The sequence below is a fragment of the Calidris pugnax genome, unplaced genomic scaffold (genome assembly GCF_001431845.1).
Source record: "Calidris pugnax isolate Ruff unplaced genomic scaffold, ASM143184v1 scaffold8, whole genome shotgun sequence".
Taxonomy (NCBI): domain Eukaryota; kingdom Metazoa; phylum Chordata; class Aves; order Charadriiformes; family Scolopacidae; genus Calidris; species Calidris pugnax.
In genome coordinates this window covers 3,328,433-3,342,178 of record NW_015090830.1, presented here as the reverse complement: position 1 = coordinate 3,342,178, position 13,746 = coordinate 3,328,433, and the positions used below count along the sequence as shown (strand labels likewise).

Below are 13,746 nucleotides of genomic sequence, written 5' to 3'. Positions count from 1 at the left end.
CCACATAATTGTGTATTATTGCCAAACTTGGTTGCCCTGTTCACTCCTTGGTTTAAGTCCATTTATATATGTATTGAACAGTGTGGAACACAGAACCAGAACTTCACTGGTGGACACCTTCAACTGTGAGAATTTACCACTTAATTCTAGTCTTGACCTCCTATTTAAGAAAGTGCTTATCCATATAGAAATCTTCTGGATAAGTAGTTCATGTTTATATTGGTGCCCACTAATTCTTTTCCATGTTACAGCTTCCACTAATTTGCCTGACAAGACTATCTGGCTTGTTGCTCTCTAGTCCTATAGATCTGTCTGGAAACTGGCATTGCATTCAATGTCTTTCAGTTCTCAGGTGCTACATTTCTCTGAAGCTATGTATTTTCTAGTTCCTTCAGAACACGAGTGAATACCATTTGATCTTCTAATTTGTTACTGTTCGTTTTGTTGATTTGTTTCAGGACGTACTCTACAGTCGCTTCCATTTAAGGCAGATCCTCTGATAAGAATCCCTCAGCGAGTACTTAGCATGGGAATTGCCCATGAAATAGTAAAAACTGTTCTGAAGGATTCATTTAGTTTCTCTTCTCGTCAATGAACCCTTTTATATTCTGATCACCCAGTGGCTCTACGTGCTCTCCAGGCAGCTTCTTGCTCCTGACACATTTGAAGAAGGATTTGTTGTTAGCTTTGATGCCTTGGGCTGTTTGTCCTTTAAAACCATATTGTGCTGTCTTGGTTTTTTATATTTAACCTGTCAGCATTTGTGGTCCTTTATTTTCTTCATTTGAAGATGATTTCTGTGCTCAGGAAGAACGTTTTTGTTTCTAAGGACTTCTTTTGTCCTCCTGTTTAACTGTTCTACCTTCTTTTTGTTATGTCTTAAGCTTTTCTTGACACACTGCATTGGTCCTGTGCCTTCAATATGGGGGCATCAAGTAGTTTCCATGCTGGCTATGAGGACTTAAATTTTTGCTTTAAACATACTTTTTGATTTTTTTTGTAACACATTTTCTCTTTTTATTTGGCTCAGAATGGGCAGATTTCCCCCTTCTGTAGGGATGTTGGATCTGAGCACAGAATGATCGTTTAAAGGGTGGCTTCTTAGTTGCAAGATGTCAAACCATCTTTTGTACATTATTTGAGACCAAGCCAAGAATAGTATATTTTTCTTGTGGGCATCCTGAACAGCTGTCTATGTGTCATGTCTTTCTATTACTTTTTTTTTTGGACTGTACAAAATACAGGGGTAGTTGAAGACTCCCAGAACCATCACATTTTGTACCCTTCTTTCAAAGTGTGTCTCTGTCTTGATAGACAGCCAGTACTGCCATGTGTATCAACCCATAAAAATTCTCTTTGTTCAATGAGATTGTTTATGTATTTGGTTCTAAGCTCTTTCCATGTCTTTGTCCATACTACAGATGTTATCCTGATTGCATGTTCCTTACCTGTTTTCAAACAGGTAATTTTTAGACTGTAATTTCATTATTAAAACCTTTTCAGTTTGTTCAAAAGATGAGCTATTCATACCAGAAATTAGGAGAATAAGATCATAATGATACTTCTTAAAACTAACATTTTCAATACTAATTGCTTTTCCCTTTCATAAGGAACAATATGAATCTGTTGGGAATTTCCTTAATCTTTGGTATTTCTGCAGGGTAGTCAGGAAAGGAATGAATTGCCTAATTATTTTACTAGTTCTCTTCTTTGTAATAAAAGATGTAATAAAAGAGGAAAGATTCAAAAGCATAGTTGGGGCTATCAAAGTTAACCGCTGCTGCCACAGAATTATCTATGAGAGAAAATGTGCAAATCTTGAGGGTTTGCAGTCCTTGAGTTCCACTTTTTTTACCTCATGATGTTTGAATGCCTGTTTTTTTCCCTAGAACTTAATAGTAGAAATAAATGAATTATTTGACTAATCAGCATACTGTCTGCCAAAATACTAGAATTTTTTGTTTACAAACATCCCTCTACTTGTGCCAAATTTCTTCACAGTTTCATTATAATCCTGTATTTATTTGAAAGTTGATCCATGTTCAGTAAGTGTAGCAAACTGAATCTCGCAAGCATGCAGACAATCAAGCTCCTATATTGTTAGTTGTAAGAAAAAAAAAATCCTATAGATATTAATTTGCATGCAGTAGCTTGCTCAAAAAAAAAAAAAGCCCACCCTGCTTTGTTAGACAACTTTTGAATCCCTTACTAACATACTAATGACTAGCTCTTTAATAGTTACTCATGGCAATATTCAGATCTAGTATCCTAATTAATTCAGAGATTCAAGGATAATTGCAAATTATGGAGTCTGTTCTTGGATATGATGTACTATTAGTCTACGTATGGACTGAGAAATCAGCCTCTCATACAAGGCAAGGAAAATCAAAAGAGAAAAATTTTTCATCAGAATAATTTCTGCAATGGAGGAAGAAGACAGTGAAGGGACTAGATGTCTCTGATCTCCTAGACCATTCTGGACAAGTGAAAAACTAATGATTTATAATGTTGGCTCTCCATCTGTACATGATGCCTAGCATGACGTGTGTCTTCAAAACTCTGGGAGAATTACTTCAGAGATGTATGAATAGGGAACTGGAGAACTCCATGAATAAAATGCTGGAGAAGACTTGAGATCTCTAAACGTGTAGATAGACTGCACAAAAAATGTTGTGTGTTAGTAGTATCCACATATATTGGTGTGTACTGACACCTGTGTAGCTATTACTAGCATCTTGGCATAATGCCCATCAGACCACAGATCAGATTGGAGAAGAAAGGGAGGATAGAAGCTGAATATGTTGTCAAAATCAAAAAAAGGTTTCTTACTGGTTCAGTGTCTAGAACATTTTTAGAAGTTTCACTTTTTGAAACCGCATTGTTCCACTTGCTTAGCTTTTCATGTCTCTTTAAGCCATACAAATAATTTTCTCATCATAATAAAGCCTCTTGCAGCTGCATCACCACTGTGTTTTGCTCTTTGCAGAGCAAAATTACCCTACAGATACGTATTGGAAAATCAAGGTAAAAGGCATCAGTTCACAGTTCTGTCTGATCCATTAGGTTTGCTGAACATGCAAAGTAAGGCTCCCGAAACTACTACCGCAAATGGAATTGCCCCTTTCTTTTCCACTTAGGCATAGTAAAGCTTTGTGCCTGGACACCTAAGAAGTTAACAAGAATTATGAACTCAGGCCAGCATAACACTGAAGAGTCAGGGTCTGTTACTGAACTCCAGCTCTATTTCTCTCATTCTCCTTGGAGAAGATCCACCACCTCTGAGGTTTTGTTTTGCTCCCACGTTGAGCTTTACAATTAATAACAGTAAGCCCTAAAGCAAGTGAAAGCTATTGAGTTAAAAAGTCAATTTATCTCCTTAAACTGCTACTGAAGGAGGAGAAGGAAAGGTATGAGATGAGAAAGCTCTTAGTAGTTCTAATCCTGTCCTAACACTCCGAGGCTTTTTTACTTACGCTTTATTACTTTGGAGACTGAAGTAGTTTGCATGGGAGGCAGTAGAATAGCACAGCAATCATGGTGGGTGATAAACCATTGGGAGTGTTGGCAAGGGATGCAAAAACTAGTGAGAAGGAGAAGAAAAGAGTAAGCTAAAAGACTAAAGCTGAATACAAAACAGAGAAGAAAAAAAAATGGGATAAAAAAGGACCAGGCAATTTGTAACAGAAAAATGGAGATAATTTGAATAACTTTGGTGATTGTGCTGGAGAAGAAATAATACAATTTCCCTAGGAACAGAAGTCCAGGCAATTGGGCAGTGTGCCTTCAGAGAGCAAGGCTTGCCTGTAACACACAGAGGAACAGGGCAGTGTGCCTGGGGAGCTGAAACATGCAACTGAATGCAATTGTGACCTCATTTGTATCAGGGTCCTAAAAATAGAAAATAAAATAGGGTCTGATTTCTATAAAAATTGTTAAAGGCATGAAAGGGACTTCTTTGAAGTAATCTTACATGAAAAAAGGAATAGTTTATTTTAAACACCATAATCAGCCAAACTAGTTCTTTACCCCTTAAATAATCCATATGCATAGTAGCCCAGATGCCATGCTAATCTCTTGTAAAAAAGCATGGGATTCCTGAAAGCCTCAGATCAGGTGAGGGAATGAGCTAGAGAAATAGAGGTTCAGGCTGATAAAATAGTAGCACTTAGATCAAGTCTCATGTGTCTTTATTTAAGCGTGATGATGATCGGAGAGTTTGACAGCCACTAACCTCTAATCTGTAACACAGATTAGCATAAAGCCTTGGAAAGATTTCCAAAACTCATCAGTTCTAGGATCATGGAAAAACTAGGTTAAAAGAGACATCTGGAGGTCTACTCCAAGCAGGTCTGTCTTCAATGTTAGACTTTCAAAATTTCCAAGAATGGAGATTCTACAATGTACCTGGGCAACCTGTTCTAGTTCTTAACCACCCTTGCTGTGTTGTTTGGGTTTGGGGTTTTTGCTTATTTGTGTGTGAGGTTTTTCCTTATACCCAGTCAGAATTTATCTCATTGCAGCTTGTGACTGTTGCCTTTGTCCATTTGCTACATGCTTCTGACAAGAGCCTGATGATGTCTTTACTACAATCCCCCATTAAGAAGTAAAAGTCTGCAATTAGGTCCTTCCTGTACCCTCTCCATGCTAAACAAACCAAATTCCTTCAGCTTCTTCTTGTACAACATGTGCTTCAATCCTCTGTCTGTCTTGGTGGCACTCTGATGTTCTTGCTTCAAAACCTTGTCATGTCTCTTGTCCTGGTGGACCCAAACCAGGCAGTGTACTCAACGATAGCAGCTTCGGGAGTACCACATAAAAGGGAATAATTGCTTCCTTGTTCTGCTATGGGTTCTCTTGCTAGTGTAATGAGATAAGTGGTTGGCCATCATCACCACAGGAATGCACTGCTGAGTCACAGCTTGTTGTCCACCAGATCCCTAGGTCCTTTCCGTAGAGGTGCTGTACCGTTACATGGGATTCCATCCTCTGTGCAGAACTTTTCATTTTTCCTTCTTGAACTTTATGACATTATCATTGGCCTGTTTCTCCAACTTGTCAAGATTCCTCTGAATAGTAGTCCTGCCCTCCAGTGTAAGGATTGCTTCCTTCAGGTTGGTGTTACCTGGAAACTGGCACTTACATATAGGTGCAGTCATACCTATTAATTATAAGTTGTTTGGGTTTTTTAAGTCTTTATTTTGACCTCCACTGAGATCCTGCAACAACATACCCACCACTGAGTTTTTGAATTTGCCACCTTTCTGCTCATCTGATTATTGCCTTGTTGTGAGCTTTTTCCCTCACCCCCATTGTTCTCCAGTAAAAGTGAAGAATGAAACAGTCGGGTGAAAAAAGGTGAGAACAGTACAAGTGAAAGCACAGTCCAACAACAGGGAAATTAGAGAAGTTGGAAGAATTGAATGGTTCATTCTAAAGTGCAATTCTGAAGCTTCTGAACAACATCCAGTGTCAGGTGGATAGGGGCATGGCTAAGTGATGTTTTTATTCTGTTTGAGAGTATAAAGAAATTCTGTTTTCCGTCTAGATGCAGAATGGGCTGTCAGGTCTGGTTTGTGTCTGATGCTGTCCTTAATTTTCCACCAAGTTAAACTTCCCGAGGTTTTGCTGTTTTCCTCAGGAAGTATGTGCTCCAACTTTACCTGCTCATGTGCGTCTGGAACAATAGGTTAAGAACAGTGTGTTTTGCGTTATGTGGAATTATGCATCATGCCATAGGATATGCATAGCAATGTACACACACTACTTGTGACATTAATCGAGGCACAGTTTTTTTTCTTGTTTAATAGGTTACGGCTAGATAAATCCAGTGTTGTACATTTCTAAAGCCTATGTACTTTTGGGATGCTCCTATGAAAGATTTCAATCCAGGCGACAATTTGTTTGTTTGTATAGCTGTAATCAGGCTTTCTCCATTCATCTCACCAGGGATTCCCAGCCTTACCTCAGTGCAGTTATTTGTCTGTATTTGAAGATTCAAATGATCATCAGTGCACCAATTTGTATTTGTATAGCGTATTTACAGTCAAAAGCTAAACACTTTTCCTCTTTCAATATTATGACCTTAAGATTCTTGGGAATTCAATAAATTCACAAGGCTGTTCAAGCTAAATTTAGATAAATCCTTTTTTGGTATCAGCTGCTTTTTACTATGTCTACTGATTTTGCTGTGTCTTTTGCTCAGCATCAATACACACCTGTCTGTGAGAGGATTGAAGGATAACGAAGGTTGTAAAGGACAGAGATCAGCTCTAAATATAAGCCAATTTTTTTTAACCTGTTTTACCTCTCCCAACATTAAAATAGGTCAGTACAGATACAAAGCATAAAAATAACCAAATAACCTGTGACTTGTTGAGCTCTGAGCTCAGGAGTTCATAACTTGTCCGAAAGCTGGTGAAGATTTCCATCAGGTTTATTCAGTTTCTGGACCACTGTGAAATGTACGACCTTACTGAAGTTTTATTTAGTGCTTGAAGTTTTGATGTCTGCAGAGGGTAGACAAAATATAAATCTCATACTGAAAAGGCAAATGTGCCCAATTACCATCTATGGAATAATGACTACTTAAAAAAAAAAAAACAACTCATGGAAGTGGACAAATGCCATTTCTAAACAGTTCCTTCCTTTCCGAGCTGCTTTCTTGAGTGATTCCCCTGGATTACTCTTTTGATTATTTCTAATATTTCCTTGGTCTTCCCACTCCCAAATTCGTTCTGCTGCTAAGGACTACCAGACTGGTCGCTTAAGTTTTGCAGTGCCTTTCATGAACACCTGCTTTGGCATCATGGCCCTTTGTAGCACAATCCATGAAGCTGCTCTTGACGTGGCATTACTTAAATTAATCTTGATGTTTCAATGTATTTTCTGCTGTTCTTCATTCTGCAATTGTCTTGACAAGATTTGCATAATCAGTGGGTCAGAATTTGTTTTTAATTCTGATGTTCTGATTAGCTTGATTCAGATAAATAATAGAAGGTTGTGAAGAAACACAACGTGGCATGAACTGGTGAAAATGATTGTAAACAGAGCAAATAAGACAAATGACGGAGTCAAGTTCAGTAGTTATTTTTATAAAATGTAAGCAAATACTATTTCTAGTTTCTGTCTTCTTGCACTGTGACAGCTGCTTGAAATCTAAACATACGGATTTATTCAAATATTAGTCACTCTCACTGCTTCCCGAACAAAGAGTAGGAAGCTTATTAATTTGTTCTCTGCCAGGGCTTCTTGATACAGAGGGATAGCAATCTCTCCTGACTCTTACTTGAATTCCCAAGGCAAGCCGGTGGACCTGCACCTTTGTCATCACAAGGGAATACCTAACGCAGTTGTTTCTTAAATTTAACATAGAGGATAATTCTGAGGTAATAATTGCTTGGCTCTGCCCCTTCATGTAGCCCAACCCTGACCTTCCATTTCCTTCCTTCCACCCCTAGCTTCTGATGGCACCAGAAGAAGGCTTAGTGAGAAATAGCAGGAATTAAATCAAGCTAGTAATGAAGTTACCGTTTACGTGTTCTAGCCATTTTCATGTGTTAGAAACCCAAGATTATTTTTTTTTTCTTAAGTAATCCAGCACATCTCTGCTTCCTGCTTGAGGAGGAACATATGCAGGACTGTCCTTTTCCAGTCATCTTTGCAGGGTGGGACTTGAAATAATGTGGGCAGTGAAACCAGAAAACATTAATTTCTACATCTTAAGAAGGTCAGAGTTCCCTCAATAAGGGACCAATTATTGAGAGACAGAGAGGCTGCTTAAAATGATCATTTTAGGGCATTTGCTAGAGTAGCAATTTGTATAGTAGGACTGAAAGAGATTAGTGGAGGATGAGTCATGAAGTGTGCTAGGAAATGAAAGAAAGATGCAGTGCAGAAGAGAACAGAAAGGAGTAAGTAGGAAAGAAAGATAAATGACAGAGTCAAGAGTAGAAAAGTATATTTTGGAGACTGGAATCATAGGCAAAATGTTCTGTAGACAAAGTAATCATGGCATAAAGATGTTCCTTCAAACTTTCTCAGTGCTTACATGCTTTGGTATAAGCATGCTATCGTAGCAAATACTATACCACTTTGATTTTATGTTCAAAACATTAGTAATATTTTTGGCTACAATCCTTTCTGCAGTAAGGGTATTTTATGCAAACAAGGCCAGGATTTGAAAAATAACTCTTGGAAAGTTGATCAACCGTCTCTTCAGCTTTTCAGACAATTGATTCTCCTAGGTGAGAAACAAATGCTTTCTGTGAAGTAGGCATATCTGAAACAAGTGATTATTATTACGTGATTTTTAATAGACCTATCTACAAACAACAATGAAAAAGACATTTCTGAGTACTACAAAAACGTGCAGAGAATATTATTAACTATGATTACTACTGCACTATTAACATTCAGTGAGCAGTGATGTTTTGTGCTTTACATCAGTCTGATTATTGGTGGTATTCTTGTACTCTGGATAGTCTTGTTGGAATAATGAATGTAGAATTAAGTAGGCCTTATTAAATAGTCAGTCCCCACTGAAGTATACAATGGCCATTTTGTGCTGTACTTAATCTGCTTGGACTTTCTCTCTTACTCGTAGTGCAGGACGAAGTTACTCCATGCAAGTAACAACAGAAACAAAGCGAAATTGTCCAGCTGCATTAAGTACAACAACCACCAGAATTCTTCCACTTCAGCTATGGTTTACCTTATTTCAGAGATTTGAAGTTTAATGCCTTCATTTGTCTCTGGCTTCTTGGTCAGAGGTTTCAGTTAACAGATGGGAAGGAGACTTTTGAATTCTTCTCTCTACTTCTACCATTTCTTCATTTCTCTCAAATACTGAGTTCTTCAATTGCACTTGGTGGACATAAGTCATGACCCAAGTCATTTCTAGTACTGTTTTTCTGCTAGGCAAGACATTGCTGGGGAGTTGTTCAAGGGACTCGCTTCCATTCCTCTGCATTATGGGGAGGTCTCCCAAAGTGGGAGAAAGAGATAATGGGTGCATTTGTGTGGACACAGGAATAATTTAACAAGTGGAATCTCAAAATATTTCTCCTTCAGCCTTCAACAAACCCAAAGAAAAGGGGCAAGAGAGCTTTTCTATTTACTTGTGAAAATGACTTAATGTAACTGACCAAAATGAAAGGGCAGCAGCATTTGGCAAACTTACAACAAACATAATTCTCTAATATTTGTTTCAATTTTGTAGTTGTTAAAACCACTGCTACCATATCTGGGAAATGTAGGTCTTTAAGGAATAGTGGGGATTTTACTTCTATTGGCTTTACTGCTTTTTTTTTTTTTCCCTTTTAATTAAATAATCTCTTGTGTATAAAAACTAAAACTCTTTAGAAGTACATTTATAAGCTCTGTGGATAAATCTTATCTGGTGGGGCTGGTTTGGCTTCACTGACAGAACAAAAGGAAATACATTCAATTAAAGGTAGGATTTTAAACATGGCTTTTGTCCAAAGGTACTTGAGTTTTCCCTCTGCGTCATTAAATGCAGAAATTAAACCATGTTCAGTCCATAACAACACACCTTCAATTTACTTACTTCACTAGTGTGTACTATGATGGTTGTCTTCTTGAGTACAAAAGCTTTTGTCACCACATGATTGTCTGTAGAACTTATTGGCTTTTTTCACTAACACAAATTGTTCTCATTTGTGACCACATGTGTATGTTACTAAGAGGTCTACGTGAACTATGAATGATTTTGGCATAGGCCCAAATTGTTTAATGTTTTTGGAAATTCTGTTCCTGATAGACCAGTTCATTCTACGACATATATCATTAGAGTGATTGAGAGAACGAGTTGGTGTTACCACAAAAATTTGGACTGTAAATGTGTTTAAAAAGGAAAAAAAAAGAAAAGCTTTCCTGTAAGATATTATACTAACAGTTCTTGCACAAGTTACAGTTTTATGTACTGAAATTCCTTCTCAATCTCAAGAGAAGTCAAACCAAATGGTTTCATTTCTTTTTTTTCAGGAACTGCAGTTTGAGAGACTGACTCGAGAACTTGAGGCTGAACGTCAGATTGTAGCTAGCCAGCTGGAGAGATGTAAGCTTGGATCAGAAACTGGAAGCATGAGCAGCATTAGGTAATGTACGAATTGATAATTTCTTTCTAATGTAATGCATTTTGTTGCTGTTACGTATTACCGCTGAGAAGACTGATGATCATCTTGTAAAAAAAAATAAATAAAAAAATAAAAAAAATTGTACACCAGGAAGCACGAGATTTTAGTAGAGCTTGAAATTTTCTTTTTAAAACGCAGATCAAAATGCAATTCTTCAAGAAGAGGCTTAATTTTATGCAATTTGATATTGAGTTTGTTGAGTAATAAAATAGTAGTCACATTCGGAGTTCATCGATTGCTGTAGTCTGAATGGACTAACAGCAAAACTCTTGTTTCCACTACCAATACAGCTGCAATTTTCAGCCAGAGCTTTTTAGCTTGTTATTTGCAGAGAGGTACTGATAAGTTTTGTGAACGTGTTTTATCATAATTTCATCATTCAAGGTATTTAAAGCGTTAGAGATAATTATTTAAAGCTGCCGCCCTGATGTGAAAATGTAATGATAACATATGAGTCGTTCTCTTTTTTAAACATTGTACTTATTCAGTTTAAGAAATTGTTCTGGTACATTGTTTGGATGATGGTGAGATTGTTTAAGAAACTGTAACAAAATGAAGCTGATCTCATGGTCAGATTGGTGCAAGGAAAGATTTTGTAGTTTTGAGCTTCTTGATACTAGTTTCTTTGTTCTCTCAGGTGAACCTAATAAATGAAAGGTTATAGGACTTGAGTTTAAAGGATCTGTTTTTATCCGTGGAAATACCAAGTGTGATATATTTTGAGTACTTTAGTATGATATTCCAAGCTTAGTGCCAAGTTTTGTGTGATTTTGTGTAGAAAAACTACAAAAAATATCTATCTCTGTTGGAAGAAACTCTTCTTCAGTTTAAGCAATTCAGACTGCAATCAAATAAATTATTGTTTTCCATGATAAGTAGGAAATAATTATTCAGTAGAATGCCAAAGATGCAACAAAAATACTGAATGTAACAGTTCAATAAAAGTGGCAGAAGTCAGAAGAGTATTTCACTAATTCAGCAGAAGCTATACATGAAGTTGACTTAAATATAAAGATTCTTAACAAATCAAGGGAGATTTTATCTTGGGGAGAATTAACTCCCTAAAATAAAATCTTACTTTATTCTAGATAATATTCCCCAGCAACTAGACTTACAATTAACATAAGAGAAACTGTTATACTTGGAATTATTTAAGCACAGAGTAGGTAATATTTGGTAATGCAGTACCGTATTATATTTGCACCTTAAGTGCACTCCACTGGCACTTTAAATTTTCATTATGGTATGATTGCATTTCAAAAAAGTATATGAACTGTGTTTGTATAATACTATTATTTTAGGATTGTTCCAGCCAGTGACATCAAGGTTGGGAAATTTCTTCTTTGGAAGGAAATGTTTTTGTGATAAACTTCTTTCCTGTTGGTAAAATTATATTATACTGTTGAGTCATCCGTGGTATCAAGGTCACTTTGCTGTTTCTTAAGAGACTCCAGTTCCTTGAGAAGTTTTTAATATTTTGACCACTAATCTCTCTGTAGAACCAAGGAGATTTTATGCAAATTTTTGACGTCTGTAGTTTGCCCTACAAATATTTTACATATGAGAGTTTAAAATTTTAGCGTTTCATCTAAAAACTGTTAAGAAATACTTGAAATACTGTTGTCCAGAAAGTAATATTGAAAGCTTATAGTTAGATAGCTGTTCTTAGACTTGGCAATTGATCTTAAAAGGGAATCAGTAACAATCTAATATTGTTTGTGTTGTGTCGTTGTTTCTCCCATACATACTAAGTGAACTTTAATTTTATATTTGTCTTAAAAATTCTGAATCATTATGGGAGTGGGTAGAACTAACATGAATATTAAGTGAACTCAAATATTAGTCTGCTGTGCTGACTTTCTGGTGCTTATTCATATTTGGGAATATTCTTTTCATATAGTAAAGTAAGAGAAAGACTTGGAAGACAAAGAATTATACAATGGAATAATATGTGTTTAAAAAAAAGGTGTCTAACTTATAGTATTTTGGAGTCTGTAGGGGCAGAAGAGTCTTGCTTAAAAATACTTTTTTTCATACATGTGACCCCCTGAGAAGCTAAGCTTTTTAAGACTTACCTCCTCTAAAACAAGGTGAATAATTTTGTGTCAAATAGTAAATGGTTTAAAAATCAGTTTCTTACTGATACAGGGTAGTTTGAAGATTTTGCCATCTTTATTTTATTCAGCTACTGGATAATTAATTAATTGTTTTTATCATGGTTTTCTGGCGGAACACAAACTAAAATTAGAACTTATAGCTGTTATTACTAAGCTTTTCTTGGTAACGAGCTTTTTTAAACAATTTTTAAATCAATTGCATTTATTTTAAATACTGTCATTATTCAAAGTGAAATCCTACCTTTACATCTCCAGTGGAAGTGAATATCCATCCTTCAGTGATGTCACTGTTGTCTGATGACACCGAAGTTTATTATTCAGATGCTTTTTCTTATCGAGGAATAATCAAATTGGACTGATTGTAATCAGCATATTTTAATGTTGGGGGGGTGTGCCAATTTAAAATAATTCTAAAAGGAATTTTTCTTGTTAATATTTGTTACCTATGTTAGTATTCAAGTATCTAAAACTAGTACATGGAACAGCTATCCATATTTGCAAGTTTAGTCAGGCTGAAACAGCTTACAGTGGTATTTTCTGCCATACCTTGGTCCAACATCTTAAAACAACTGCAGATGTACATAACAAGTACTTACAGTGCCATTAATTTTGGAGATACCAGGAAAATTGTTCGCTGGTTTACCTCCTTTTTTGGAGATACCAGGAAAATTGTTCGCTGGCTTACCTCTGGATAGTAGATTCATGAAGTCATCTTCTTTGTCTGAAGATTGTGCCCTTGGAACCAGGTTTTTAGAAACATGCTGAAGAGCTGTTATTTCTGGCTTCAATTTTGCTTTCTGTACTCCTCTTGCATATGTGAAGGAGCTGTACATCCAGCTGTACCATGAAGCTCCATGTGGCTCAGTTTTCAGTCCTCACAGACTTCATATATAACCTTTTCTTGTCACAGAAGTTGAGATCCAGAAAGTAGCGTGAGGTGATTTTGCACAGCACGGCGCCACTCTGCATAGAATTATGCAGCTGAGATCCGTGACAGAAATCACTGCATCTTACACTGGTATAGGTCCATAGCTGCTAGCCTGGTGAGAGGCAGGTCTAAGTAGCCAGGAGAAAATCTGGCTTTTGTAGTTTCTGTGACACAAAGTGATATCTCTGGAGTGTAGTTTGCCTGTAGATGTGCCAGTTTGTTCAGAACATTACCCAGAACTGACTGTTTATCCAAAGCTCTGATTGCAACAAGTCTTGGGCAACTGATGTGATATAAATGCTCAGTTCTTCCACAGAACCTTTTGCTAACCTTGAAGGAATTGATTTTGGGCTTGCGAGGAAACACCGCAGCTTTAGTAGTGTTCATCATTTCTGTGCTGGCCTATCAGCTAAGCCTCATCAAAATACCCAAAGTAAATATTCCTTGTCATATCCTTGATCGCTAGTCATGTTTTAGAGGGGTAGGGAACTATATTCACTCAGAATTGTACCAAAAGGACTTGAGTGCCTTCTCTTCAGGAACAGGT

The 13,746-nt window shown here is 36.8% G+C and overlaps 1 protein-coding gene across 1 annotated transcript in view; it reads left to right on the top strand.

The window, feature by feature from the left end:
- CTNND2 (catenin delta 2) overlaps positions 1-13,746 on the top strand; it is a 672,616-nt gene that overhangs the window by 260,532 nt on the left and 398,338 nt on the right. Inside the window, exon 3 of the mRNA XM_014940766.1 lies at positions 10,003-10,115. Within this exon, the coding sequence (XP_014796252.1) occupies positions 10,003-10,115 (113 nt within the window). The remainder of the gene's footprint in view (positions 1-10,002; positions 10,116-13,746) is intronic.